The 26613-nt window shown below is 45.1% G+C and overlaps 1 protein-coding gene across 7 annotated transcripts in view; it reads right to left on the bottom strand.

Moving 5' to 3' along the window:
- LOC102215717 (disks large homolog 1-like) overlaps positions 1 to 26613 on the bottom strand; it is a 93688-nt gene that overhangs the window by 57632 nt on the left and 9443 nt on the right. For 5 of the 7 annotated variants that reach the window (XM_005751355.1, XM_005751354.1, XM_013915466.1 and 2 more), the window contains exon 3: positions 14794 to 14957. In XM_005751355.1, coding sequence (XP_005751412.1) covers positions 14794 to 14957 — 164 coding nt within the window. Of the gene's footprint in view, positions 1 to 10175; positions 10248 to 14793; positions 14958 to 26613 lie in introns of all 7 variants that reach the window. The other 2 variants (XM_013915464.1, XM_013915463.1) reach the window with 1 other exon arrangement.

Here is a 26613-nt window from a genome sequence, read left to right on the forward strand (position 1 = left end):
AAACCGACTCAAACAGCCAACACACACCTGTGTTACCAGACGCCTTTCAAAACTATTCAACCCCCTGCAGCAGTATGGAGGCGTGAGGCATCAGCTCCAGTGTGTAACAGTAACAGAATGAAAGCTACACATTTTCTTAAAAAGATGACACCTTATACTTGAAGTTTTGCGATAAATGTGTCGCACAGCTGTTTTTAGGGTTGGACACAGCCCTGAATGAGGCCAGGTGCTCTGCAGGTATCCAGCCACAGAATGAAACAACAGACAAATTAAAATGTTGACCTGAAGATTCGTTTATTAAACAGCGTCAGTATGAACCTTCCACTCACTCACAGAGAAGCTTCTTAAGAAACCTGCCAATTTAACTCCCAGTGGTGCCACGCGATTATGGCATCATCAGCAGAGGTCAAGGGTCAGAGCGCACAGAAAGCAAACAGAAGTGGGAGCCAGTCTTCTGCCTGTTTTCATCTCAGCGCCCTGCCCACGCTTCCCAGCATCCTCTCTGTTCCTCCTCCTCTCCAACCTCTCCTTCTGTTCTCCTCACCTCCCTGCAGACTGCTGGCAGCTTGCTGAGTGTGCGTGCGTGTTTGCGTGCGTGTTTGCGCGCATGTGTGTGTGAGTGTGTGCGCGTGAGTGTCTTATTAAACTGCATGGCTGCTCCTCTCGGCTTGTGTCCTCCTTCAGGGCCCATCAGCCTCTTGCAGTGCAAACACAGCCATTAAAAATTCCTCACGGCGCCTCAACGTCACTCACAGCAGGAGCGCCGTTACAGCGAGGGGAGAGATAGCTGTTGAGCTTCCTGTGCAGAGCTTCGGCCGCCACAGCTGGACTCGACACGACGTGTCGCGCGGTTTATCTGCTGGGTTTCGCGCGGTTTATCTGCTGGGTTAACACCACCAGCTTAGAGCAGAACAGGTGAAACCAGTAGAGCAGGGCGATATGAACTAAAATATTTATCACGATATACATTTGAAAATTTGCGATAACGATGTAACTGACGATATAATTGACACCAGACAAAACACTTTACAACTCCACAACTTTATCCATTCGCTTCCGCTTATCCTGTCCAGGGTCGCGGGCGGCGCTGGAGCCTATCCCAGCTGTCATAGGGCGAGAGGCAGGGTACACCCTGGACAGGTCGCCAGTCTGTCGCAGGGCTTTCATCGAGGGTTTGTTTCCTCCTCCAGGCATCGCTTGAACATCAGCACATCTGTGTGGATATTTGCTGCCGTCCTGTCAAACTACAGCAAAGAGAAAATAAACCGCATCTCACGACCGTGCGACAGATGTGACCGCAGAGAGTCATGTGACCGGCTTTAACAATAAAGGTTTGGGGTCAGAAGGTTTAGTGTTTCCGAGCAGCTCGGGATGTAGTTTATGCACATAATCATCACTAATAGCTTCAATGCAGGTGTTCATCTCTGGGCCATGAAGTGCTGCAATACGGGCTCTGAAAGTACTTAAGACAGTATTAAAATGAAATTATACTTTAAAAGAACTGACATATAAACAAATACCAGATATATAAAGTTAATAAAATAAATATAAAATTACTTTATGCTAAATAATTTTAATACTAAAAGTAATAAATTAAAAATGCAAACTTTAAAAGTATGAATGTTATTGACGACATTAAGCATTAAGTATATATCAAATCAGAGAAAACTGTCGAGTAAACTCGTGAAAACGTAAATAACAAAATGCCATCAAGGTCATAAAAAGCTTTAAATGAAAGTAAATTAAAGTATTTTAAGTTGAACACAGGTAAAAACAAAGGTAACGACCAACAGACAAAGTAAAGTCAATCTAGGAATGATTCCATGTTTCTAACTCTTCGTGCTCGCAGGTTCACTCTCCTCGCTCTGCCCGTAACCATCATCAATAATTCAGGCGGCTGTTTCCAGGCGCAGCGGCGAGCTGCTGATCGAAGCATCAACAGTCCGACAGCACGAGCTCGTTACGCTTCTCTGCAGGTAGCGGCCGATCAGCCTTCCCATCAGCCCCTGCTACTGCGGTTGTTTTCTGGAAGGAGTGGAGACGGTCGATTTGACCTCCGACCTCCAGCTGCAGCAGACTGCGGCTCTGAATGTTTCTGCGTTTGTGAGGACGACTCCGTGTTTAAACCCACAGTAACGAGCTGATTTGTGATTGGATAACTTCTTTCCCACCCACACACTCATTACAGGTTCAGTGCTGTGTTAGAGCTGTGAGGACGCACAAACTCACATCAACAAGGAAATGGACAGTAACAGGACATGACTGCACCGTAACGGAGACGCTGAAACGCCGCGTCCTGTCACAGAGTCATAATTAAATTAAACATCATCTCGTGCTTGAATTTTCGCTCCGGGGGGGCGAGGACGTCGACATAAATAGACTTCTGACAGGAAGTGTCTGAATCTGCGTGAGAGCGCCTGCACTGCTGGTTTCAGCGTGGCGAGAAACACAGCAGAGAGATTTTATACACATCAATCAATTTATGTCATTTTTTGCATCTCTTTATAAACAAAAAAGATGTTTTATTTTCCTCATTTCCTGTCATATACGTTGTGTTCCAATGATCAGGCGTCAGACTGCTCTAAAGCTCTCAGTTTATCAGGGTTTTTTCTACTCCAGGACCTGAATGATGTCACAGAGAGGGGATACAGCCACCACTCCCACTAAGTGTTCAAACCTAATCAAAGCTAATCAGGCTGCTTTATTTAATTTTTAAATCCGACCGAGGATGAACTGAGGGGCTGCATCGAGGCCTGGAGGAAGACAAAGAAGGATTGTTTTGAATTGTGGATCATGCAAAGCAGCTCTAAGAGGGGCCAGGAACAACAACAAGTCCACGTGAAACATCTAAAAACAGCTGAAACCAGCAAACTTTCTATCAGTGACGAGCCACCAGGACCTGAACTCCCAGCCAGGTTCTGATCCGAGCACCGACCTCCAATCGGAGGCTCCAGCAGTGACTCAGTTCCTACGCTGAAATGTTTACAGGCTGAACCCACATCAGTTTTGGTCTCTGTGGATAATTTTCACCATATTTCAAACTGTAAACGCTGGTTTTGGTTCTTAAGTAACATATTTAGTCACCCGGGCAGCGTGCGTCCTGTAACCGTGTCCTCAGGTGTTCCTCGAGTGCTGATCTGTTGGTGTTCCTGTATTTAGACCGAGCCGACTGTGCTTTGTCCTGCTGAATCACCGAGCTGCAGCTCGTCGTTAATAAGAAGCTGAAAATAGCGCCAACGCCGAGGCGCTGCCCTACAAACACACACCTGAGGCTCTGACACCTTTCCTGTGCAGGGAGGAGACGCCTGAAACCAACAGGAAAACGGAGGTTGCTGGTTCAAATCCACTGAGGACTCTTCATCAGTGCTCAGCGGGTGCAGGGAGAAAAATGTCCTTTAAGTTTAATGTCACACGGAGGGAGTTTTTAAGGACGAGGCAGCGGGGGTTCAGATCAGAGGAGAGACACGGATCACAGAAATGGGATTTCAGAGAAGAGATCAGGGCCTGCAGGGACACTGATCCCAGACCAGCTGGAGACGCCGCATCGGGACGTTAACCTCGTTTACATACAGCCACTAACGATTCAGCCCAGCAAACACATTTAAGAGACTGAAACTCATCTTTCAGAACAAAGTTGCTCCTTTAACGCCTCCCACAGACAGAACATGGACACTGACCCGACCTCCTGTTCTAACTTCAGCTTCTGTTTGATTGCTTTCATTTCTGCTCCATCGTTGGTTTTAGAGGCGTCTCTCTCATCTCTACAACATCTTCCTGTCCTCTGTCACCTTTACAGCAGATGTTTTAAAACCCCCATTAGACCGTTTCACCTCGAGAAGCTCAAGTCATGGATACGCGCTGAACCTGAAACTTATTTCTGAACTTCCAGGATAGGAGCAGCAACTTCAGCGCACAAAGATGGCGACTGGCTGAAGTCTGACAGTGCCTCAAAAAGCCAAATCTGAACTTCAGGAAACACCGCCACCACTGCTGCAGGCCACCCAAACCTTAAATCACACGACAGGTTGAGAAGTCGTCATCATAACCAGATACATGCAGCGAAATGTTCTGTTATTGAACATCATGGTTCACGTTTGGTTTTTAAACTCATGCTTGTTGTTTAAAACAACATCAAGTTTTTTTTTTACAGTTTGAAAGTACCAATAAATAACTGAATAAATGTTTTTGCCCTAGTAGCTTTTATAAACCCGATAAAACAACCAAACACTATGACACAAAGAGAAAGTGCATCACGGAGTAAACCTGGGATTCCTCAGGTTGACCATGATGCTCAAGGACACATGTAGACATGTGTCACCTAAAAACACTCATAATGAATTTAAAACGCTCCATGGATCTCAACAGACAATGTTCAGTTATCAATCTTTCCCTGACCTACGAAACTACAACTTACAGACTGTCCAGGAACACAAAGAGCTCAAAATAGCTTCAGTAAGGTGACGGCTCCAGACTTCCAACTGGTGTGGAAAAAAAAACGTGAAAGCGCAAAAATCAGCTCTGTCTCGTTCAGCAGCTACAGTGACGCCACAGGAAGCAGAGAGCAGATCACACGCAGCATTATTAGCTCTGTCACATTATTACACGTTAATAATGTGATAAAAATGAACAATCAAAATGTCAATATGTTCCAGATGCTTTCAAATTTCAGTCACAGCTCTAAAAACACCAAGAAGCCTGTGTTCAGTTCAAAGTCAGACACCACACACTGCCAGCATAAAGTGAAAACAGTCAGCTGGTAACTATCCTGATCAGTAATCAATAAATGGAGTATGACTTTAAAAAGAGAAGAGACTTAATAAACCAAAGGCGTGAAAATTTCAATTAAATTTAATCCATATAGCCTCAAATCACAACAACTGTTGCCTTAAGGTGTGTTATATTGTAAGGTAAAGACCATACAATAAGATAAAGAGCAAAGAAAATGTCACGCCAAACTCGCATTAGGAAAAGTCAAATTTATTTCTAATCCTTATTTTTTAGAAAAGAAACCGATGAGTAAAAATAAAAGGCTTGGGGCTGTATATGTCCATCGACTTTTCTTCAATTCGGCAATGATACAGTAAAATGAATGGTTTTACTTTCCCTACAATCATCGCTTCATATCATCCAAACCGGTTACCAACCTCCGTTCATTAGCGATGCTGCTTTAATGGGTATAACAGGCTGGAATGAGGTGCGAACCCTTCAGAAAAGTAAGTTTTTTTACTGAATAAAAAGTCGTCTTTATTATAATATACTAGCCGAATTGACCATCGACTCACAATTAATGACAACATACCACCTATTAGGAGGTAGCACTATTTTTGGTCGAAATCTCACTTTTATAAATGTATCGTCACAAATCGATACTAACCACTTCATCAGTGGTGCTGTTTTAATGGGGACCAACGGCGGGAATGAGGCGCGGACCCTTGAAAAAAGTGAATTTTCACCTAATTAAAAAGCCGTTTGAATGATGTAATGAAAGCCGAATTTAACACCGACTCACTCTTAACTAAACTCGCCCTCCAGTGTGTGCGTGTGTCGGTATTTTATGAGCTTTCTTCAAGCGTTACCTTAGTGGTGACAATACAAATGCAGTCCATCGTTCCGAGCCGGGAGTGAAGCCCGGGAACATCAGCATCTCATCTCCGTCCGTCCTTCCTGCTGAGCGAACTCCAGCGAGGCGCCACTCTTCATAAATGCTTCACATTCACTCACAAACCGACCGACTGCGGTCATAAATCTGCCCAAGAGAGAGAGTGCGCTCACCGGAGAGCCACCTCATCCCTCCCCCGGTCCTCCTTCATACCGTATCCGGAGCTCAGCAGGAGCAGCGCTCAGCGAACCCGGCTCCTCCACACACACAAGCTGCGTTCAGGCGCTTTGGGAAAAACCCACTCCCTCCAAGTTATGAGGTTAAAAGATTAACATGGGACTATTAAAACCAGTGTATTGTATTGTTTGTTAGCGAGGTTACAGGAGATAGAAATTATTAATATAATTTTATCCAGTCAAGTTTTCACTTTAAACCGATCAATCAAACGCGTTTTGACTGGAAAAATAGTTTCAGAGTGTATCTGAATGCAACACTAAATACCTGTACTGTAATGATTGCGTAATTGCAGACCAGCGTATTTATTAACACTTAAAAAAATAAACAAAGACATTAAATAATACATTTTGGAGCAGCTTAAATTATGTAGTTAATTATTTATCATATTATAAATTTACACTAATTAAAATATGAATTTATTCTGTAATAAAGAACTGAGTCAAGTATTTTTACCTTTCAGTAATTACATTTGACATCAGGTATTGTACTTTTAACCAAAACCAAAACAGTTGATGCAAATATGACGTAAATGTCATGTGATTGAAATCATTACAATTATTATTTTTCTCCCCTGCAGGTTCTAAATGGCAGGTTCTGAGCACTCCTTAGGCATGAATGATATCTGCAGATGACGATCTGGGCTGAAATTAGTTTGTACTTACCAGTGAATAATACCGTTTTATTAAAAGTGCAACATGACTCTAAAAAGACTTGATTATAGATAAATTTCAACTTGATAGAATAAAACAGTTATTTCTTCAAATAATCATGTGAAATAGTGACTGATATGATATGTGACTATTCCCTGATATTTTCTACATTAAACAAACAGCTGAAACAGCAGTATGTCTGACATTTTTACATAAAAAGGATTCATGAGTAATTTTTCTATCAATCGGCTAACTGGATTACGGACTGGTGGCTGCGCTGTAACCATCGGTGTGTTTTAAAGTGTCCCTGAAGCGCTGTGACGTCCTACTCGATAAGAGACCACAAACTCATCTTGTCTGAGTCAGACTGTGCCTCGGCTTTTCCTCTTGAGGTTTGAAAACACGCTAACTGCTGCTGATGACATGTATGACTCAACGCCAAATGCTCGTGGAGGTGGAGGAGGAGGAGCAGTGTCCCTCTCAGCAGGAGCAGGGGGAGGAGGAGATGGGGCAGCGTGGGCGTTTGGCAGGTGGGAATCTTTCACAGCTCCATGAATCCGTCATGTAGCTGCGTCGCGTCTCATGCGTGTCATCATCATCATATGGCGTGTTTCACACCTCGACATTAACACAGAACAGGAAGTGATGCGAGTGGCGTTTTCCACAGAACAGTTTGCCGGGCTTTACATTAAAGTGATGAGCTCGTTTGCCCTGAAGAGAAATAGTTATTAGTGCTTTTGTACTTGTTCTCCAAGCAGCTGAGAGCATCAGAGCGATCGATCAGAGTTTAAATGAGCTGCAGCAGTTTAACGTCTGCGTGCAGCAGCAGGGAGAAGCATGCCTGCATGTTTGACCCGTTTCTGATAATTCACTGCAGAAAAGTTTAAAAAACCTTTATCGAGCTGCTGTGACCCACAACTGTGTTTAGCACTGGACTTTTGTTTCACAGTAACATGAAAAGAACAGTTTAACCCTGCAGAGAAGCTGCAGAGAAGCAGCACCTGCCTCAGGTGTGGACATCTCAAACCGCTCACAGCGCCGTGGTCGTCACACATCACGAGCGTTATCAGTTAAAGTCAGAGTGAAAAGCTTTGCTGGTTGTTCTGAGGAACACGAGGACATACGAGCGCTCTGTGACTGCTCTCTGCACGGCTGCCTGAGCAGCTTCAGCACTGTGGAAACATTTCAGGTAAAGTCGAGATGACGTGAGTTTTGTTCCACATTGACTGTCACACAAAGCGCCTCTGAAACACTACTTGTTCACCACCTGCTCACCAGGTGCACAGCAGGTTTGTTTTTTTTGTTTTTTTTTTTATTGGTCGATGAGCGTCTTACAGGACGCGCTCACAGTTCGTCCGTGTCCAAGTCTCCGCCTCTTCCTGCGATGATGCTGTGGCTCTGTGGGGTCCGACTACAGACTGTAAATAAAAGATGGATGCCGTTTCCAGCTGTGCAAAATGAAGCCAGTGCATTCTTCTGAATGTCCAGCAGGTGGCGCCTCCTCTGACCCTCCAGCCTGATCATCTGATCCTGATGAGTTCATGGTCTCAGTCGCTGCTTTCAGGTGTCATTAAACGCAACAGTGTTGATTTTGTTGTTCCCATTAGAGTTTGTAAAAAAAGAGAAAGAGGGAGATGCTCATTGGCTAACAACTTGTGACTGAAAGTCATTCACCAATGAGCATACAGTACCCTTCAGTGACTTCACTAACAAACAGGTGACGACGCTACGTCCATCTGTTTTATACAGTCTGTTTCCACTGCAGCTGAGAAGCCTCACCTGTCAGCAGGTGTTCTCCACCTGCAGCCTGACGACAGTGAAACAATGTGGGATAAAAAGGGAGCTGAGCCTTGTTAGATGGTTTGACTCACTGAGCAGCAGCAGCCTCAGACCACAGCTTCATGTTGTGTGAATTATTAACTCTTTCCAGGCCGAGGCTCTGAGCCGCTGCTGCCTTGTGGTGAATACTGTTTGCTTATGGACGAAGCTTCGCAGGTAGATTTTGCATAAGTGGGTCACAGCAATGTGAGGTCAGAAAGTCCCCCGGACGAGCTGCGACGCTCAGAAACGTACAACACTGAGAAACACATGAGGATGGTATTTGAAAGCAGCACGAGACACACAGGAGCCTGAAGAGGCGGCGCAGGACCGAAGCCTCACGGAAACCTGAACTGAAATCCACACGAACCACCACCACGAAGGTGCTGAACGCCAGTACAGCTCCAGTCTGTCCGGGGGAGGCCTCGCAAGGCTCCTTCACGATAAAAGCTCCACGCAGGCAGGCGCTCAGCCTGGCTGCAGGGTCATACCTGGTGTTTTTTAACAGACTCTCTCACTAACAGCTCAAAATGTAAAGTTGACCCATTTCAAACACTACTTTTTATCAGCTGATATCTGAGACATGCTGACATGAATTGAGTGACGTTTGAACGTCTATTTGCTCAGTTTGGATAAAATAAGGAAGTGAAATTCAATCAAAAACAATAAACATGAACTGATCGAAGAGTTTCACTTCAATTTAAGATTATTTGGACTTGAATGTAAATGAAACCGTGCTGCAGAGCTGAAATCAGGAACTAACATCTGCACGGCGCTAACGAACAAACTTCTGCTGCCGTATCCTGAGTTTAAAGTGAATTTTTAAACTGCATCATTTAAAGAGATTAAAAGCATCAGTAAAATGTTCTTAAACACATTTACTGCTGCTGTGAACAGCTCTATTAAATCTACTGTGTTTCTATTGTGCTGTGGGTAAATGAATCTATTTCATCTGGCTTCAGTTTGAGACCCTCGGCCAGTTTTAATCCACGTTTAACACTTTAAATGATTTTAATATCACTTTAACTTTGATTTACAGCTTGTTTTGGAAACACTGGTTACATTTTAGGTTTGTTGTTCCAGTAAAGTGAAGCCTTTGAGCACCAACTGTTCATATAACTGCAGAATAACAGCTCACATGCATCTATTAGCTAGCTGTGATGTTTTCATGTGAAACATGGTGTCATTTTTATTTTTGCTCGTTGTCCATTTATGGTCACAGCGTGAAAAGAAAAGCTCGTCACACCTGATTCGATGTGTAAACTCTAACCGACTGAAGACTCACTCGACAAAAAGTCGTTCGTGTAAATCAGTTAATAAAGTTTTTACCACATCAGTGACAGCTGTGTGTAGGTGTGTGTGTCTGTGTGTGTGTCTGTGTGTGCAGCTCTGAGGACCGGAGGTGTACCGTTCAGACCCGACAACATGAACCAAAACGAATGAAGCACGATGAACCCACGACCCCTGAACACAGCACAGACAGCCTCGACGTGCCGCCGCGTTCCTGCTGACAGAAATATTTAAACACTGAGACCAGACGTGAAGATGGAGGATGAAAACTGAAGGAGCGCAGCTTCAGGTCAGAGTTCAGCTCACACGCCGACCATGAAGCCACGGCTCCTCGGTGAGAGCTGCGAGTTTGTTTTATTGATCAGTGTTAAAAACAACCCTCAGACTTCAGCTCTGGTTCCACTTTCATCCAAACAGATCAGAACGACTCAAAGCGACACGTTGAGGCCGTCTGGGCGAACCTGACCCCTGACCCCCACCCCTCCGATGGCCCAAAAAAAAGCACACGAGGACTGGATGGGACATGCGGCGAAGGTGGACGACACCGACAGCCCCTCCCACCAACAGCAGGCAGTACTTACTTGTCCGTCACGGCCAGGCGGGCGCTTGGCCTGCGCCAACGTGTGGAGGATTTCGTTTAGGAGGGGCGAGTCCTACGGGGGAGCATGAGCGTTTACAGTCGGGAAAAAGAGGAAAGAAGAAGAAAAGCATTCAATCAAACAACACAGCAGGTTGAAACATCTCAGCCAACGTCAGGTTTGTGCTCCGATCTAAACATGATGCGTACGTCCCGCCCTCCATCTCTGCTGATCATCAGGTGAAATATGTCCACCTCACACTGACGCATGTTTGCCTCCGTTCATGCATCTGCAAAGGACTGAAACCCAACCAGCTGTGCTCTCACTGACACGAGTCCCCACCTGCAGCAGCGTGTTATGGTGGCTGGCAGAAAACTCCCGGGGTCATTATGGCTGTCACGTGACCCGTTCGACCTGTTCTGAAAATAAGGAGCCAGTTTATTGGCTCCAGAGGATACAGATGGAGTACTGATCGCCTGGTCAAACAACCAGCTCACCTTTACACCCATGTGACCCAAACCCGGGTCCTGGACAGCTGAAAGCACAGGACTGAAAAACCAGGATGAACGAGCTCAGTCCGGCTCTGGAAAAGCTCCTCACACAACAAACGGACTGGATCAGGCGGGAGCAAACAGACAAGCAGGTGAAAGACGTTCTGGAGAAGCTTCTCGCGTCATTTTTAAATTCAGACATTTTCCTTTTTGTCTTCCTCAAAGCAAGAAGCCCGATGCCTCACTCAGGAAGTCCAGGCTTAGCTTTGCCTGAAGAGAGGAACGGTTGGCCAGCTCCATCGGATGAGAACCGTAACCTCCACTTAACCTGGATGTGCCGCTCACTCACATAGCGAGCGTCAGAGTAAATCCTGAGCGTGCATCAGCTGCCCCGCAACCCTGAACGCTAACCTCAGGCCAGCCGCGAGCGGATGAACGTCTCCGTCCACCTGCCCGAGCGCACAGCACGGGAATAATGATGCATTACATCCAGACTCCAGCTGTTTGCCACGGCAACCTCTGCAGACTTCAGCTTTAACCCCCTCCCAAAAAACCAATCTCATACAAAGACACAAAATAACATTTTCTGGATTATACTCCAATTTCTGGCTGATCCCATCTGCTATTATGAAAACACGGGATTAGAGCGAATGAAAGAAACAGAGGAGGCAGACTGCTCCGTTTTCGCTTCACTAACAGAATCGCCGGCTTTCACGTTTCACATGTTGGCGTTCACCACAAAGTCGCGAATCACATCTTGGAGACGTGTTTGTGCCGCAGACGGAAGCTCAGCTGAGCTGAACGCAGACGCACAAACACCGAGGTCTCAGGATTTAAAGCACCAAACAAACAACCTGCCGCCTCTGCTCTCGTTTTTCAGGAAGAGAAAACAGAAACTTTACTGAAAATAACTTTAAAAGCATGTGAAGCGTGCAGACTGATGGAGATCGCTGACATTAATCTCTCACTTCTACCAACAATCAATCGATTGTTTCAAATTATAAGACGTCAGAAAACTGAAACATCAGTCACCACTTTCACTCTGTCTTTTTCCCCCGTTTTACCTGCAGAGTCACTTTTTCTACTAAACTGAACATTTTCCATGAGTTCTACTTTCAGCGAGTCTTTATTTTATTTGACTTTTTGTCCCATTTGATTTGATTTGGTTTTGTGTGATTTTATCTTCTGTTCTGTGACGTTACATTTTATCGAGCTGCTCTGTTGTATTTCTGATGTTTGTTACAGACTGTTGATGTGCTGCATTGACTCTGGAACTTCACAACATCTGGAATAAACCAAGTTGTAGTTTGAGGGTTGAGCAGCAGGTCTGCACACACACACGTTTGAATAGAAAAGCAGCACAGATTCATTCTGCAGGTAAAATAACGCCAATAATAAACTGATCAATGATGTCTTTGATCAACTGTGAGATCAACACGAGAGTGAAATCTCAGCGTCGGTGACCTCGGACTGTTTTTCAAGTGAGAAGTTTAAACGTCCTCACAAACGTTTACATCAGATCAGCACAAAACTGGAAACTGGAGGAGATTTGTTCTTCTTATATTATAGAAAGTGTAACTTAAATCTGTGGATTTCCAATCAATAACAGTTTGATGTTCAACATTATTTCTGTTTGTTTTCTTGTTGAGATGCGTGTTTAAAAACATCAGACAACAACAATCGTTTGTTTTTTCCCTGAAACTGAACGTCGTTTGGATTTTCGAACATTAATGCATTCGCTTTGATTCAGGGACTAACGAGGGATCAGTTTTAATGTTTTCTGGTCGTTTTATAACCAAACAATCAATAAATTACTGACGTAAACAAACTGCCAGATGGTGATGACGTGTAACTGATGACAGTTTAGATAAAAATCAGGTGGAGGGAAACAGTTGATATTTGCTTTCCCCACCCACCCACCCACCCACCCACACACCCACACACACACGCTCCATCAGGCCCCTCAAACATGTCATCAGGAAGTCAGAAGCACAAAACCACACCTGAGGTTAAACACAACCTCAGCGAGTGGAACGCACACACGCACACACACACACACACACACACACGATGAAACCAGCAGCTCCGCCTTTAACAACTTTGGATGATCTCCACCTCGGCAGGGGAGTGAACCTCCACGAGCGCTCACACGCTTGACTGTCGTTGCAGAAGGAAACATCACTCGTCTCATTTTCACTTTCCTCGCTTTAACTGCACAACTCATGAAGTTTGTTCTTCCTCAGGCTGCTAATCTAAATCTTCATCATCATCATCACCGTCCTGTGGACTAGTGAAGGACATCTGACGCCATCGTGTCCTCCAACACAAACGTCGTCTTTTAGCTCAAAGCTGCTGCGGAGGCGCACAGTCACGTACAGCAGAGAGAAACTGAACAGTTGCTCTCATGGCTGAAAATCAGACCCAGTCAAACATTTAAAAGCACTTTGGTAGAGTTTCTGTTTTAACATCATTTAAACTCAAGGTGAAGAAACGCCGCTCCAGATTTATATCCAACACACCTGTGCACAGCGTGAAACAGAAGCTCAGGCTGAATCGCGACTTTCATTTTGTTCAATACCAATTTGTACCACCAGATGGCGCAGTGATTACACGTTTTTAGTTAAAATGTGAGAGCAGCTAAGAAGAAATGCCAAATGTTAAAAACAGCACGAACTAGGAAAGTGCTGCCGAACGAATTCTGCAGAACATAATTACTAAAAGTTCGTTCGAAACATGAAAAATTAAGCTAACATTTAATTCATGATCAAAAGAAAACCTGCAGTTCCTCCAATGTCCACCGGAGGCTCCGGCAGCGAGTGAGTTCCCACAGACTTTTTAAATAAAAAGTTCACAGCCGGATACGGAAACCGCTTTGGTCTCCAGAGCCGTTTAAGGGTTTACAGTTTGTAGTTTCAGGGGCGTGGCCTCTTTGACAGGTGAATGGCGACACAGGTGGTTGTAGCTGCTAGCTGGCTCCCAGGCTTGAGCTGGTATTCTGGACTGTTTTAATGACATCATCTGACCAACAGTGAGGTTACGGCACTAACAGACCGTCCAAGAAGTCTGACTTCCAGATTTAATGAAATGTAACAATTTAAATTGGATGTTAGCATTAATTAGCACCACTCCATGTCTCTGAATGCAAGCTTGCTAGCATTACCAGGTAACTGAGCATTTAACTACCTACATGTTCACTACTGGCTCCAAACAAACCAACATGGTGGCAGCCAAACTGCTAAGACTGAAGACAAAACCAAAGGGTGACATCACTGTGGTTACGTCTATATTTAAAAAAAGCCCAGAAAAGTAAACAGGAAAGAAAAGGTTTCATTTTGGCTTCTCCAGTTACGAACGCCAAAACACCAACGTGTCATTCTCTATTTTTAAATCTCTCATTTATGAGTGATGACTGTTTCTGTCACTGCCAGGAAATACCAAGACATGGCTGCTGTAACTGGTAAACAAGACAGGAAGATCCAGCTCTTATTTCAAAATAAGAGCAGGAGGAGTGATAACAGATGGCATCCACACACTGACTGAGGGGTTTTCTTGGCCTTTAGGAGACGACCGACCACAACCGCTCAGCGTAGCGTGAGCTAAAGATGCATTTATGCGTTTCAGGGTTTCGGAAATCAGAAGCACAAAAATGTATTTCAGCTCCTGTAATTTTAACGTTCTGGATAAAATAGTCTCAGTGTTTGTGAATTTTCTTTTGAAGGAAGAAAACCGACACTTAATGAGGCTCCAAGCAGAAATATTATTGCTGCAGTGAAACGAGTTGCTCATCAGCCCAAACTAATCAAACCAAACACGCTGTGACCAGGAGTTCGACCCATTTGTACCCGTCGAGGAGCCGGCGCTGGCGGGAATCCTGCTTTTCCTCGTTTAGTGCGAGCGGGGAACAGATGGCGTCAGTTTGTCCATCGAGCTGCTTTGCAAATCAAATGCAGCTTCATTTTTCATCCTGCGAGGTCTGAAAGGTTTGATCTATTTTTACCGTTTTCTATTTTTAACCAACGGTCGGCATCTCTGCTACAGAGCAGCAGGAAGCAGGAAAAAGAACCCGAGTGTTGGTGGCACTTCCTGTCCTGACAGGCGGAGCGGCAGCTGTCAGCAGCTGGAGTTCTTACCTCGATGCTGGTGCTAAGGCTGGGCAGCGTGTCCGAGGTCACCGTTGTACTTTGAAGGCTGGAGAAGTCCCATAGGTTGACGGGCGCCATGGGGTCCGCCCCCTTGGAAGACTCCACCCATCTCTGACTGTCCAATAAGGTCACTTCGTAAAACTCCTGGATATCTGCGAGGACACAGAGAGACACGCAATTGGTAATGGAGTCGTTTTCAGCTTCATTTATTTTATTTGTCTTTGACTGGTAGACTCCTCCCTCGCTCTTATTTTGAAGGCTCCGTCTATTTTGTCATTTCCTGTCTAACAGCTTGCACGTCCTTTGCTCTCCCTGGCGCAGGTCGCAGGTGTAATTAGAGTAGAAATATATTTTATTTAATCAGAATTAAGCTGAAATCTGATCAGTTTCCATTACTAATTTTTCACAATAAAAGCTTTGATAAGAAGTGAAAGGTTCCTGTCTCATAAAACATTTTCAGATTTGAGTATTTCTTCACTTAAAAATCTAATTCGCTGAGCTCAGAGCTCACGGAGCAGGCGAGGGAGGCCAGAGTGGAGGACAAACACCGACCTGACACTCGTCGGGGTCACGACCGCGGGTTTTGTTCGAGGCGGAGGCGACACACAGGAAACGGCTTCATCGGGCCGACATTAACGTTCAGTAAAAGTACAGCACGTGACACGTTTGGAGGTTTTCCTCTGCCATTAAAAACTTTTAAAACAGATTAAAGAAAATGCTGCTCACGCTTTCATTTATAGGTCAGGATCAGGTTTCCACAGGTGAGTCACCTGATACACACCTGTCACATTCAGAGAAGTGAAGAATAAAGCAAACAAAAAACACTGAATCTCAGATGGAAATCTTCCTGCACAGTGACTCATTTCACTGTTAAAGCAGGAGTAAAAGAATCAGACAGATCAGGAGTTTTAAAGCAGAGCTTTTCAAAATAAAGCACCTGCATCTCTGTGAGTGTTCGAGCAGGTCTGTCCTGTTTTTAAAGAACTATGAATCGTCTCCAGGGACGATGGCTGACTTTAACCTGAGCTATCATACTCAGGCGTACATGCTTCTGCCACACTGTATGGATGTTTATGATTGGTTGTTTTATTATATGCAGACGTTCCTGATGAGGCCACAAGCTGAAGCACGTCGCTCAAATAATGAAGCTTTGACCTCCTCGGTTTGAGCTCAGCGGGTCAAACTGCTGCAGCGAGGGACTAACAGCGACTGACGGCGTGATTGATATCATGACTCCACGTTCAGATGTTTACAGTAGGCTGTTATTATAAAAAGCTTCGCCCTGGCAGCCGCATCCAGCGAGCTTTTTTTACATCCCGAAACGCGCTCACAGCGAGCGGATCTAAAATAAGCGGGCTTTCTTTGGCTCGCCGTGGCAGCTGACCGCCCAGCCGGCACAGATGTTTCCCCCTAAACTGTCAGATCACCACTTCAACAGCTCCTCGGGATGACCACTGGCCTTTAAATCTCTGGCACTCCCCGCCGTCAGCCCGCAGCGGCGTCTCGCTGCCTGTTAACCCTTTCCACACAGATTTCTAACGACCTCAGAAAGTACCGAGCTCGGTAAAAATGTAAAACGAGTGCAGCGCCTGGATCGATCCGAGGAAGCAGAATCATGACTAATGAGGAATCCCAAACATCCTCCGGGCTCCTGGAGGCTTTACAGCCTCTATTTTGGAGCTTTGGCACATCGAGTGCTATAAATAAAACAAAAAGCCGCTCCGCCATAAAGTCTCACTGGAAACTTTCATTGGGTCCACATTTACAATCCGAACCAATCAAATAAAAGCTGCTCCGGCTCCACCTCTGCAGACCGTCGCCTGTCGACAGGCAGCAGATCACCTTCAAACTTCCAGCTCTGCTCGCCATCTTACCCACTGCAACCCACCTGCATCCTGACCCGCCCCACAGACCTTTCTCTGCTCCGCCTTTAACAACTTTGGATGATCTCCACCTCGGCAGGGGAGTGAACCTCCACGAGCGCTCACACGCTTGACTGTCGTTGCAGAAGGAAACATCACTCGTCTCGTCTCATTTTCACTTTCCTCGCTTTAACTGCACAACACACGACTGCTTTTCACAGACAAACATCAAAACTTATTCTTTCAACCTGCCCACTGTTTTCTCAGCCTCTGGGCTCTTTGCCTCTGCAGCCTTTAATGACGGTGTTATCTGCTTTGTAACAGTCCAAACTAAACTACGTTCTTTCTGAGCACTCAGGGGCTTCCTGTGCTCTGCTCTTTCACAATAAAAGCCTCTACCATGGCTACCAGCAGTGCCACGTGGAGCTGCAACGTCTCTAACCGGCAGACTCACCCTGAACCGGGCTGAATTATCACATTTATCATCAAGTGTGCTTCGTGGGCCGGTCGGTCACATGACTGAGAACAACATGGAGCCAACATCAGTGCAGGAGAGCGCTGTGATTTTCTCTGACTGCAGCTTCTGTAAAAGCCTTTGATGACTGAAAATAGCCTCAGATATCAGCGCAGAAGCTGATGCGAGAACTAAAAATACAAAGTCGCCTCTTTGTTTCCACAACTGTGTGAACTCTGTTCGTCTGCAGCATCCTGGCTCCGAACTGAAGAGTCTCAGCAGCAGCTGGATCCCATCAGGCTCCCACACTCATGACCCCACAGGGTGAAGCCCACCGACTGTTTTACCAGTGACACCTTTGGCACTTAGTGAAAGTCTTGACGGTGGAGATCCATCCAGACTTTAAGCTCAGCTAGCGTACAGACACTTTACCTTTGGATATCTGCTGATACTGAGCCCCACAGTCATAAGCTGTGCGATTGACACTCTGTGATAAATCCACGCTGCGGACACGTCATTAGCCGCAGGCCGACACCTCCCTGGAAGAGTGACTACACGTCGTCTCAACGCAGCGCCTGTGACGGGCCTGCTCGGTAATTCTTGGGAACTATCAGAAAGGATGTGAGGAAACCACGACAAACAGCGAGGACGCCAGAGGGACGAAGCTGCAGCGTTTGGTTTGTTTCTACACCACCAGGACGCGACCACCACACACCAGCATCAACACCGGGGTAGGTTACATCGTTACAAGATAACAGATCAATACACAGAAGTTATTGATGAGTGAAATAATCCTGAAGAGTGCAGCAGAGGTGCACCTCCTCACACAGAGTGGAGCAGAGGGAGCTTGTTTCAGTCGGAGGAGGAATGAACTGAGACAAAGAAGGATTATTCTTAGCGGAAAAAATCATGCAAAGCTCAAGTTCAAGAATCAAAATCATGAGCTGGAAATGAGAGAAGTTAAAGTTAGAGGATAAAACCTCCACCAGTCGGTGTCAGCAGATTGCCGGCAGATAAAAATCCAGCTTTCTTTCCTCTGGGAGAGGCCGTAGCACTGTGTTCCTCCAGGCTAAGGTACTCCAGTCTGACTGAGGAACATGACGGTGTTTTTAACAGATTCATTATAAGCTGTTAGTTGATGCATTAGTTTAATGGCAGATTTAACTACATGCTGTTGCATCTGTTTTTATGAGCATACTCACTTTTTCTATTAACCTAAATAACATTTACTGACCGTTCCTTTAAAGACGACAAAGTGAAGGATATCATAACATTTTAGCGCCGGCCTGCATCACTGTGTGCAGCATGTTGCAGTTCCTCCTGCAGAGACCAGATGCTGCACAAAGCGTAGATTTAAACAAATACAGACACAGATAGAAAGACAAAGTTGGATTACAGGGAGGTGGAGGTCACCATGAGCAGGCTAGAGGATTAAACGATGAAATGTGGAGACGAATGACGAGAAATAAAAACCAGAAATGATGCTCAATGTCAAGTCTGCTTTTGTTTTCCCAGCCAGCGCCCCCTAGAGGCTGTGACATGCAGCACACACTCAGCAACTTTAATTTCATTGGTGCCGGGATAAACAGCATGTGCAGTCACTGATCAGATTTTCAGGGAAAATTCTTTTAAAAGTTTCTGATTATGTCTCAAAAATGGTTTTAAAACACTTTTTCCTGACAGTTATGCTCCAAACACCAAATATTTACCTTCGGGACTCTTTCAAAGACTTCTCTGGTGAACGTGGCTTTGGTGGGCAGAGGTTAGTGGAAGCAAACGCACACAGCAGGAGAAGAGCTGGTTTATATAGTCCAACAAAGTGGTCGAGAGCGTGCGACAATTTAACAGCCAGAAGTAATCGAGGTCACGTCACTGAATATGCTGATGTTCACTGAGTATTTAGTTTCCAGACTTCTGTAAATGAACCAAACTGTTAAACTGAGGAGACTAACAGGTCTAATCGAGAGCACACACTGACCTGCACTTTAAACCAGCTTAAGCTGCTTCTTTCACTGAAGGGTTTAATGCAGCTTTTTTATTCTTTAAACTTAAGCAGTGCAAACTGAGCCCGAGTAAATGAAAGGATCCGGGGTCACCTGACCGTGAGAGCGCTGGTTTCCCCGCTGTCAGTCCGTCTGTCCTCGGGGGACGACCTTAAACACGGCGCTGAATTGATGCCCAATAACAGAGAGACCTCTGTGGAATTGTGGGAGACTCGGAGATCGTTTTACAGTGAAACCAGCGAGCTGCTTCCCAACTTAGAGCTTTCTGTTTGACAGCCTCTGCGGTCACAGCAGAGGCTGTCAAACAGTCTGCAAGACGAAGGAACCGCAGAGACCCTGAACCTGGAAACACGGCAGCAATCTGGGATTTTTTAAAAGCAGGAATCAAAGAAAGGTTCAGAATTTAAACACCAAATCATTACTTTAAATAAAAGAGTAAAACACAGCAGAGACTCCCTGATTTCAGTCAAACATGAAACTTTTCAAACCCGAGCAGCTTAACCACAAAGATGATGCTTAGTTTTGTTTTTACCCGAGACTTTCTCTCCACGTTTAATTATTGACCGAGACTAAAATGCTCGACGGCTGCAGGGTGGCAGAGGAACTGTGGGTGACTGGGAAGCAGAGCAGCACATCATCGGCCTAAATGCAAAAACTGATCTATTAATCAGGTTTAATAAATCGTGTACACGGTGCATAATCCACAGGTCTGAGATCCACAGTGAGACGTTTCCTCAGACGTGTTCGGCTCTCGTTTCTGACCTGCAGGACTGGGATTTAATTAAAACCAGCTGACAGATAACTGGCCCAGTGACTGTGATCACATTAGCCAGTTAGAGCGAGTCGGACACAGCAGCGTCTGTTGTCCGCTCTAAGAAAAGACCACGCCTGTTTAGACTGCAGTCGCCATCAGCACGACCACACTGCAGCGGCATGAACTGGCCACACCCAGAGCTCGCAGAGGTCAGCAGTGCAGATCAGATGCGGATTAATCTTCTAAATCCCACCGACGACTACAAACAAAAGCAGAACGCTGGAAAGTCTTTTTGAAAACGACGAAGAACAAAGGAAACGTTTACACGAGTCTCTCGCTGTTGGTGACGGCATCGCTCGCCTTCCTCGCAACCTTCTCGCCAAAGCTGCGCTTTAAACCATCTCCAGGTTTATGAATCTCACTGAGCCCGGAAACAGCCGCAGACCAACATGCAGATTTAGAGTCGCAGATCCAGGGTCAGCTTTGTCACAGCAGAAACAGAAACACGAGAAAATAAACATTAGATCAACCTGATGAAATATTGACGACGACTGATCGCTGGAGTCAAACTGTTTGTCTCAGGTGCTCCTGAAAACTCACTCGTATGTGTTTCACCTTTAACGTCATGAGAAATCCCTTTGTTCTCCCTGCAGCCGCTCGTGTTTACTGATAAACATACAAACATTTTGGGGTTTGAGCCCGTCTGTGACAAGAACACTCAGTGTCAGTGGAGTGGGCAGGTGTTTTTCCTTTAATTTGTCACACATCTGCCTAACAAACAGGTTTGCTGCTCAGCTGAAAGTCAAAGCCGTGCACGTGTGAGGACGTGTGTGAAACACGACTCACGTCAAACGTGTAGTTCAGTGTGCGAGCGTCTCTCAGCTGTTCCACGCACAGTAAACACGCCACATAAAAGTTTCCTGATTGCAGGAACGACACCACGACTCTTAAAACGACCCACAACAACCTGTTTCACAAGCCTGAACATGACACTGCGAGCATGTTACATCGTGATGTAAACACAAGGCAGTGAATCTGTGCGTCTACTCGTTTCTCCCATCGCACACAGAAACGCACCTCCACACTCACATTTCACAAACACCTTCCTGTAGTTTCAGAATAAGAGCGCTGCCTCGTGACCACGGTGCAGCTACAAGTGGAACGACAACACTCAGCTCAGAGGATGAAACTGGGCTCGATTTTGAGGAGAAATAATCAGATTCATGTTTCATAATGATGCTCCGAATAACCTCGTTGGGTGTTCGTGTGCTTCATCCCATGAACGCTGACTCGCTGACCGCGGCGTCTGTGAGTGACGTCGGGAGGATCGCAGAGGTCCAGATTATAAATGCAACATCAAAAGCTTCACTTAAAACTGATCTGACTCAACATATCGTCACGTCTTCAGAAGCCGGCGCCGTGTTATTCCCACGTCTCTGTGCAGCCCGAGGCCTCTTAAACCTGCTGAATTATCACAGCTTCAGTCAGAATTTGTTGTGCTGAACATTTCATTGTGTTTCTTGATGCTACCTGTTCTGACCCGTCTACCCGACGTGATGTACGTTTGGTTTGAAGAGGTCCGATTTCACTGCAGCAAACTGCAAGTGACAAATAAAGCTTCATCGTCATCATCATAATTATTCCCCAAATCACAAACAACAACAATCAGAGGAGCCTGGATCCTTGAGGCAGACCTGGTCCTGCAAACGGACTGCTGAGAAACATCAGCAGACTCCAGCTGGTTTCGATAAAGGCGTGGTTTGGACAAACTCACGCACTCACAGACGTGACCGTACACGTTAAATGTGCAGCTGTGTGAGGAGATGAAGACGTGGAGCTTTCCTGTGTTCAGTGTGTGGTCCTCACGGCTTTAACAAAGGAGGGGCAGAATTATCACACAATAAACTGAGAGGTGATGCAAACGTTTCCTCTGCGTTTCTAACAACGCGATCGGGAGCAGCTCGGGAAACACCATCGCTGAACTTCCTCAGGATTTAAATGAGGAGGGCACAATGACCAACCGTTCACAGGCAGAAACTCAGCAGCTCCACATTCACTCAAAGTTGTACAAACATTTCATATTTCAGGTTGTTTTGCATCTGCGAGGACACCAGGTCTCCGATGTTGCCAAATCCTGCTACGGCACAATCTGTCCAAACATTCCCGGATCAATGACTCCGATCGTTTCCATTATTCCTGCTAACAAACAGCAGCACATCAAACCAAACGTATAAACACTTTTTCCTGGAGGGAACCTAAAATATCATCAATGCAAAGATGAAAGCAAACCGACATTAACCCTTTAAAGCCGGTCAGAGCAGCACGCTCCGTTTTGTGTAACTATTTTTAAATCCCGGTAGCACTGCCACCGCGTAAGCTAGTGCAATAAATTTTGTTGCATATGAAACCGGAGGAGTTGTACTTACATCTGATGCCATCAGCTTGTCCTCGGTCATGGTTTCCTTCCACATATAGCTTTGCAAAAACAGCATAAAAAGCCCTTCTAGCAACAAAAACATAATATTCCAGAAACAGGCTTTGCTGATCCGATCAGCTGTTCAAAACATTTCCTACGTTGGAACAGATGTCAGCCCGAACTATCGCATGTCCGCCATGACCTGGCTGAACCGGAGGTGACGCAGTTTTTTTAACCTTCGCGGCCTTATAAGCCTGTACTGGTGTTTTTAAAACTCATGTTGACTTCATGATTTTCTGCGATGCTTAGAACTCACATTGCGCTGCTGGAAATAGTTTATTTGTGTTGCTGTTTTTTGGCAAATATGCATTATAATATTTATTTTTCCTGCAGTCTATAAAAATGGTGTATCTCAAAAATAAAACTACGAAAACACTCAAAATAAACTTCCTGTTGTTAGAAACTATTTTGTGCAACTTTTTTGTATTTACAGTTTTGAGGGATAAACCTCTTAAAATTTCTCTAACTAGAAATATATGTGTAAAAAACCCAAAACAAAAAAGATTTTAAATTTTCTGTAGTTTATTGCTCTTTCTTGCAATTTATGCAGTTATTATAGACTTAATGCAGACATATTATCAAAATTTGGGCTATAACGGTTGTGTTGCTGTATAGCTACTTAAAATACTCCCACAAATGGCTCCACAGCATGTAAGAATATAAAGATAAGCTCTTAAGGTCTTAAAGGGTTAACTCACATCAGTTATAAAATACAGAAGATGCATTTAAAATGTTTCCACTTTAACAGTTTTTAATCTATTTAATCAAAGTCCAGGAAACAAAACTCTGTGCAGTGTTGTTGGGAACGTGATGTTGATGTTAGAGTCCGAGTGACTTTAAAAAACTGCAGCACATCTCGCTGCCCCGGCCTACTGTCATGGTTCACCTACAGTGGTTGGTAGGTTAAGTTACTTTAGTTTTGTGTCAAAGCTCCATTTGCCAGTTTGTGAAATACTCAGAAACAATCAGAAAATCCACAGTTTACATCTTATAACGTGACACAAGTTGGATGCTTTTCCTTCCACTGAGCCTTTCTGAGGCGGGAATATCTTGGTTTAATTACAATAATTATGAGTCGCAGTTTTGACCTTCAGCGCTGGAAACCTAAATTCTGGGGCAGCCAAAAGCAGCCGAGTTCAGAGCGGCAGCAATTAGCAGAATAACATCCAAATCTTCTGGGCTGAAAACCCGATGTTGATTTATTAAATTGAAAAGATTCGCGGGACGCCATCTGTTTCTGACAGAGGAATCAAGCCGGTCTGAACAGAAAGAATGAGAAGGAAAACAAACTGAAGCTGGCGGCTCGCGCGCTCTGCAAATCAGCGGCGGCGGGGGTGGGGGGTGGATTATGGACCGGGGGTAATCGTCGTGTCCACAGAGGGATTACACCATGCTCGGCCTGCTGCACACGTCTCCTTTTGGTGAAGGGGGGGTTGGCAGATTGGAAAACTGTGTGGCAGAAATCTATTTTTCATCAGGGATGCTGGGACGTCAGGGTGAGCGTGACAAACACGCAGCGTTTGTCAGACGGATGAAGGTGATTATTATTTAACGTCATGAGTCACGACGGCAGCGTTCAGCTTCTAAATGTAAACTCCCGCTCAAATGCAGGCACTCGTTTCATTGGCCCGCAGCTGCTTGAATGAGAGGTGATTGGTTGATGAAGGCAAACGGCAGGTGGAGCCGATTCGATGCTAAAGCACCACAGGAAAACAGGAAACGGCGTGAAGAGTGGAGAACGACTGAAACCCACGGCGGTAGTTTTATTCATTAACACGAGGTTTCCTCATCGCGCTGCACAGACGACGTCACAGGAAGTCTGTATGATGCCGAGGTCACGTGACACATGCTAACGTTACTTCCACAAACATGACTGCTACATGCAATGACTATTTTCCTTCTGAAGATTAGCAAAACAATCCGGACAAACTGACTTATTTTCTTGCTCGTTTCCTTCGTGCTGTGCTATGAATCAAACGCACCTCTTTGCAGCAGCTTCGACTCACTCGCTGCTGTGGATGACAGAGCTCTAACCTCCTAAGACCTGAACTCGTTCATGGCATGCATATTTATTTTTCCTTTGCTATTTGGGCTGATCGGGACCTGATGAATGTCAAAACAAAGAATTACCTGAGATCCACACATGAGGACATTGGTTTTAAATTTTGATAGCACAGTGGCAGCATAATGTCCTTGGAAGTGGATATCAGGCCCTTGTAGAGCAAAATGAAGTATTTTGGTCTAGACGTCCCAAAGAGGAAGTACAACTCTGTCTGTGGAGGACGTGATGCCTGCAGGTCTTCAGTGGGGGTCGGTTAGTGAGATCCTTCCCTGCACAGGACCCAAAACTCCCTGCCAGACATCCCCGTGCCCCCCACCACCCGCCCCATTGTTCTCCACTCATTTATTTATTTATAAGTTGAGGAAATTCCCTGTAAAGAGCCACGTTAGAAAACTCATTCAGCAGCACAGAGAGTGTTAATCCAACACTGCAGCTCCTGATCTAGCATTTGACCTCTCTGTGGATTATAAGATCATACCGGGTTATAATTCTGCTCGAGCCGCTGTAATTTAAAACCGCAGGCGTACGTCTTCTATACTGGGATTCATGCGCTGAGCAAAGCTGCAGCCTTTTGTCGACGCACAGTTTTCTCGTCTTCCCGTCACGTATCTGCTGTTCTCACGGGAATGTTCAAGCTTCTAATGATGAGGCGAGTGAAAGTACGAGCAAAGCTCACCTCAGAAGCCCCATCCACATTCTTACGAGGGGCAGCCAATGAGAATAAAGTTAGCTTAAATGTAGGGATGAACTGATTGGCTGCCCAGTATAAGACAAACATGCAAAGCTACCCTAGAAGTGTCCAAGAAGACAAATATGAAGCTGCAAATGAACAGGTGACGACCCCTTTAAGTCGCCCCACCAACCCGCTCTTCAAATGCTTTGTTTACGAGGGGCAGCCAATCAGAGGAAAGATGGACAAAACACAGACACACACCGACCCACAGAGCATCTCACGTCAGCCCCGATGTCCCAAAAGGAACTCTTCACAGCCCCCGTCATAAAACACACATAAATAGATAAATACTAAAAAACAAACTATTAAAACGATTAAAACCAGGATTTGAGGCTTTTGTCCTGATATAAACCGACTCGACATTTTTCTACGCATCTACTACACCAGTATCCTTCCACACCACCTAAATATTAATGTCAGTCAGAAAGAAACGTAATGAATACAGCTGGGTCCAATTATTTTTGCACGATGGTCTCAGTGGTGAAGACTTCTCCAAACAAAATGTTTCGTCTTTAAAATTACAAATTAACTTTGATCAGTGCGGCTTGCAGAAAGCTCATTAAACAGGCGCTTTGCATGAAACTCGGAGAATCAACATTAATAAGCTGCAGCTGCCATAATCTGATGAAGATAAAGAGCGGAGACGGAGAACGTCTGTCAGCAACACGCCATCCGTTCGGCTCCGAGCTTATCGATCTGAAACCAGATCAAAACCGAGCCGTCGTCGGGGGAAACGTCGGCGTTCCCCCAACAGGAAAATCAGCGGGAAATATTTTAATCACTCAAAGCAGGGCTTCGTTTACTGCAGCAGGAATCACATTTTTACCATAAATAAGAAAAAATTAATTAATTTCCTCTGAAGTACGATAACACAGACTTGAATATGTGGAAACCTTTGGTGCTTGTGTGCGTGACCAAGACCCCACAAAGACCCGTGAGTGTGGAGAAAGCCGGCAGGAATTATTTCTATGAGCCAAAACAAAGAGCTAAGATTAGAGGAAGTGTGACGGAGGACTAACAAAAACACGTCACAGGTTTAATCCTCAAATACTCAGCAGCTCACTTTGTGTCACAGATAAGATGTTTCATAAAATGTCTAAACTCTATGAAATCAATTATGGCCCCTCAACAAAGATCTGACTCGGTGGTCTCTCCTCCCCATGGATATGAGTAATAGAATAGAAATAATTAAAATGAACATTCTGCCACAAATTCTCTCTCTTCCAGTCACTGCCCCTGGAGATACCCCAAAAACAATTTGACGAATGGGATAGATGGATCTCACGGTTCATCTGGAACAGCAGAAGACCGAGGGTCCAGTACAGAACGCTGCAACTGAAAAAAGAGACGGGAGGGAGAGCTTTGCCATGCTTACAAGATTACTATTACGCCGCACAACTGAAACCCCTGGTAAACTGGTGTTCCCCGAATCATGAAGCTAAATGGAAAACCATGGAAATTACT

This window comes from Pundamilia nyererei, unplaced genomic scaffold, assembly GCF_000239375.1.
Source record: "Pundamilia nyererei isolate P.nyererei 1_Seehausen unplaced genomic scaffold, PunNye1.0 scaffold00307, whole genome shotgun sequence".
NCBI lineage: Eukaryota > Metazoa > Chordata > Actinopteri > Cichliformes > Cichlidae > Pundamilia > Pundamilia nyererei.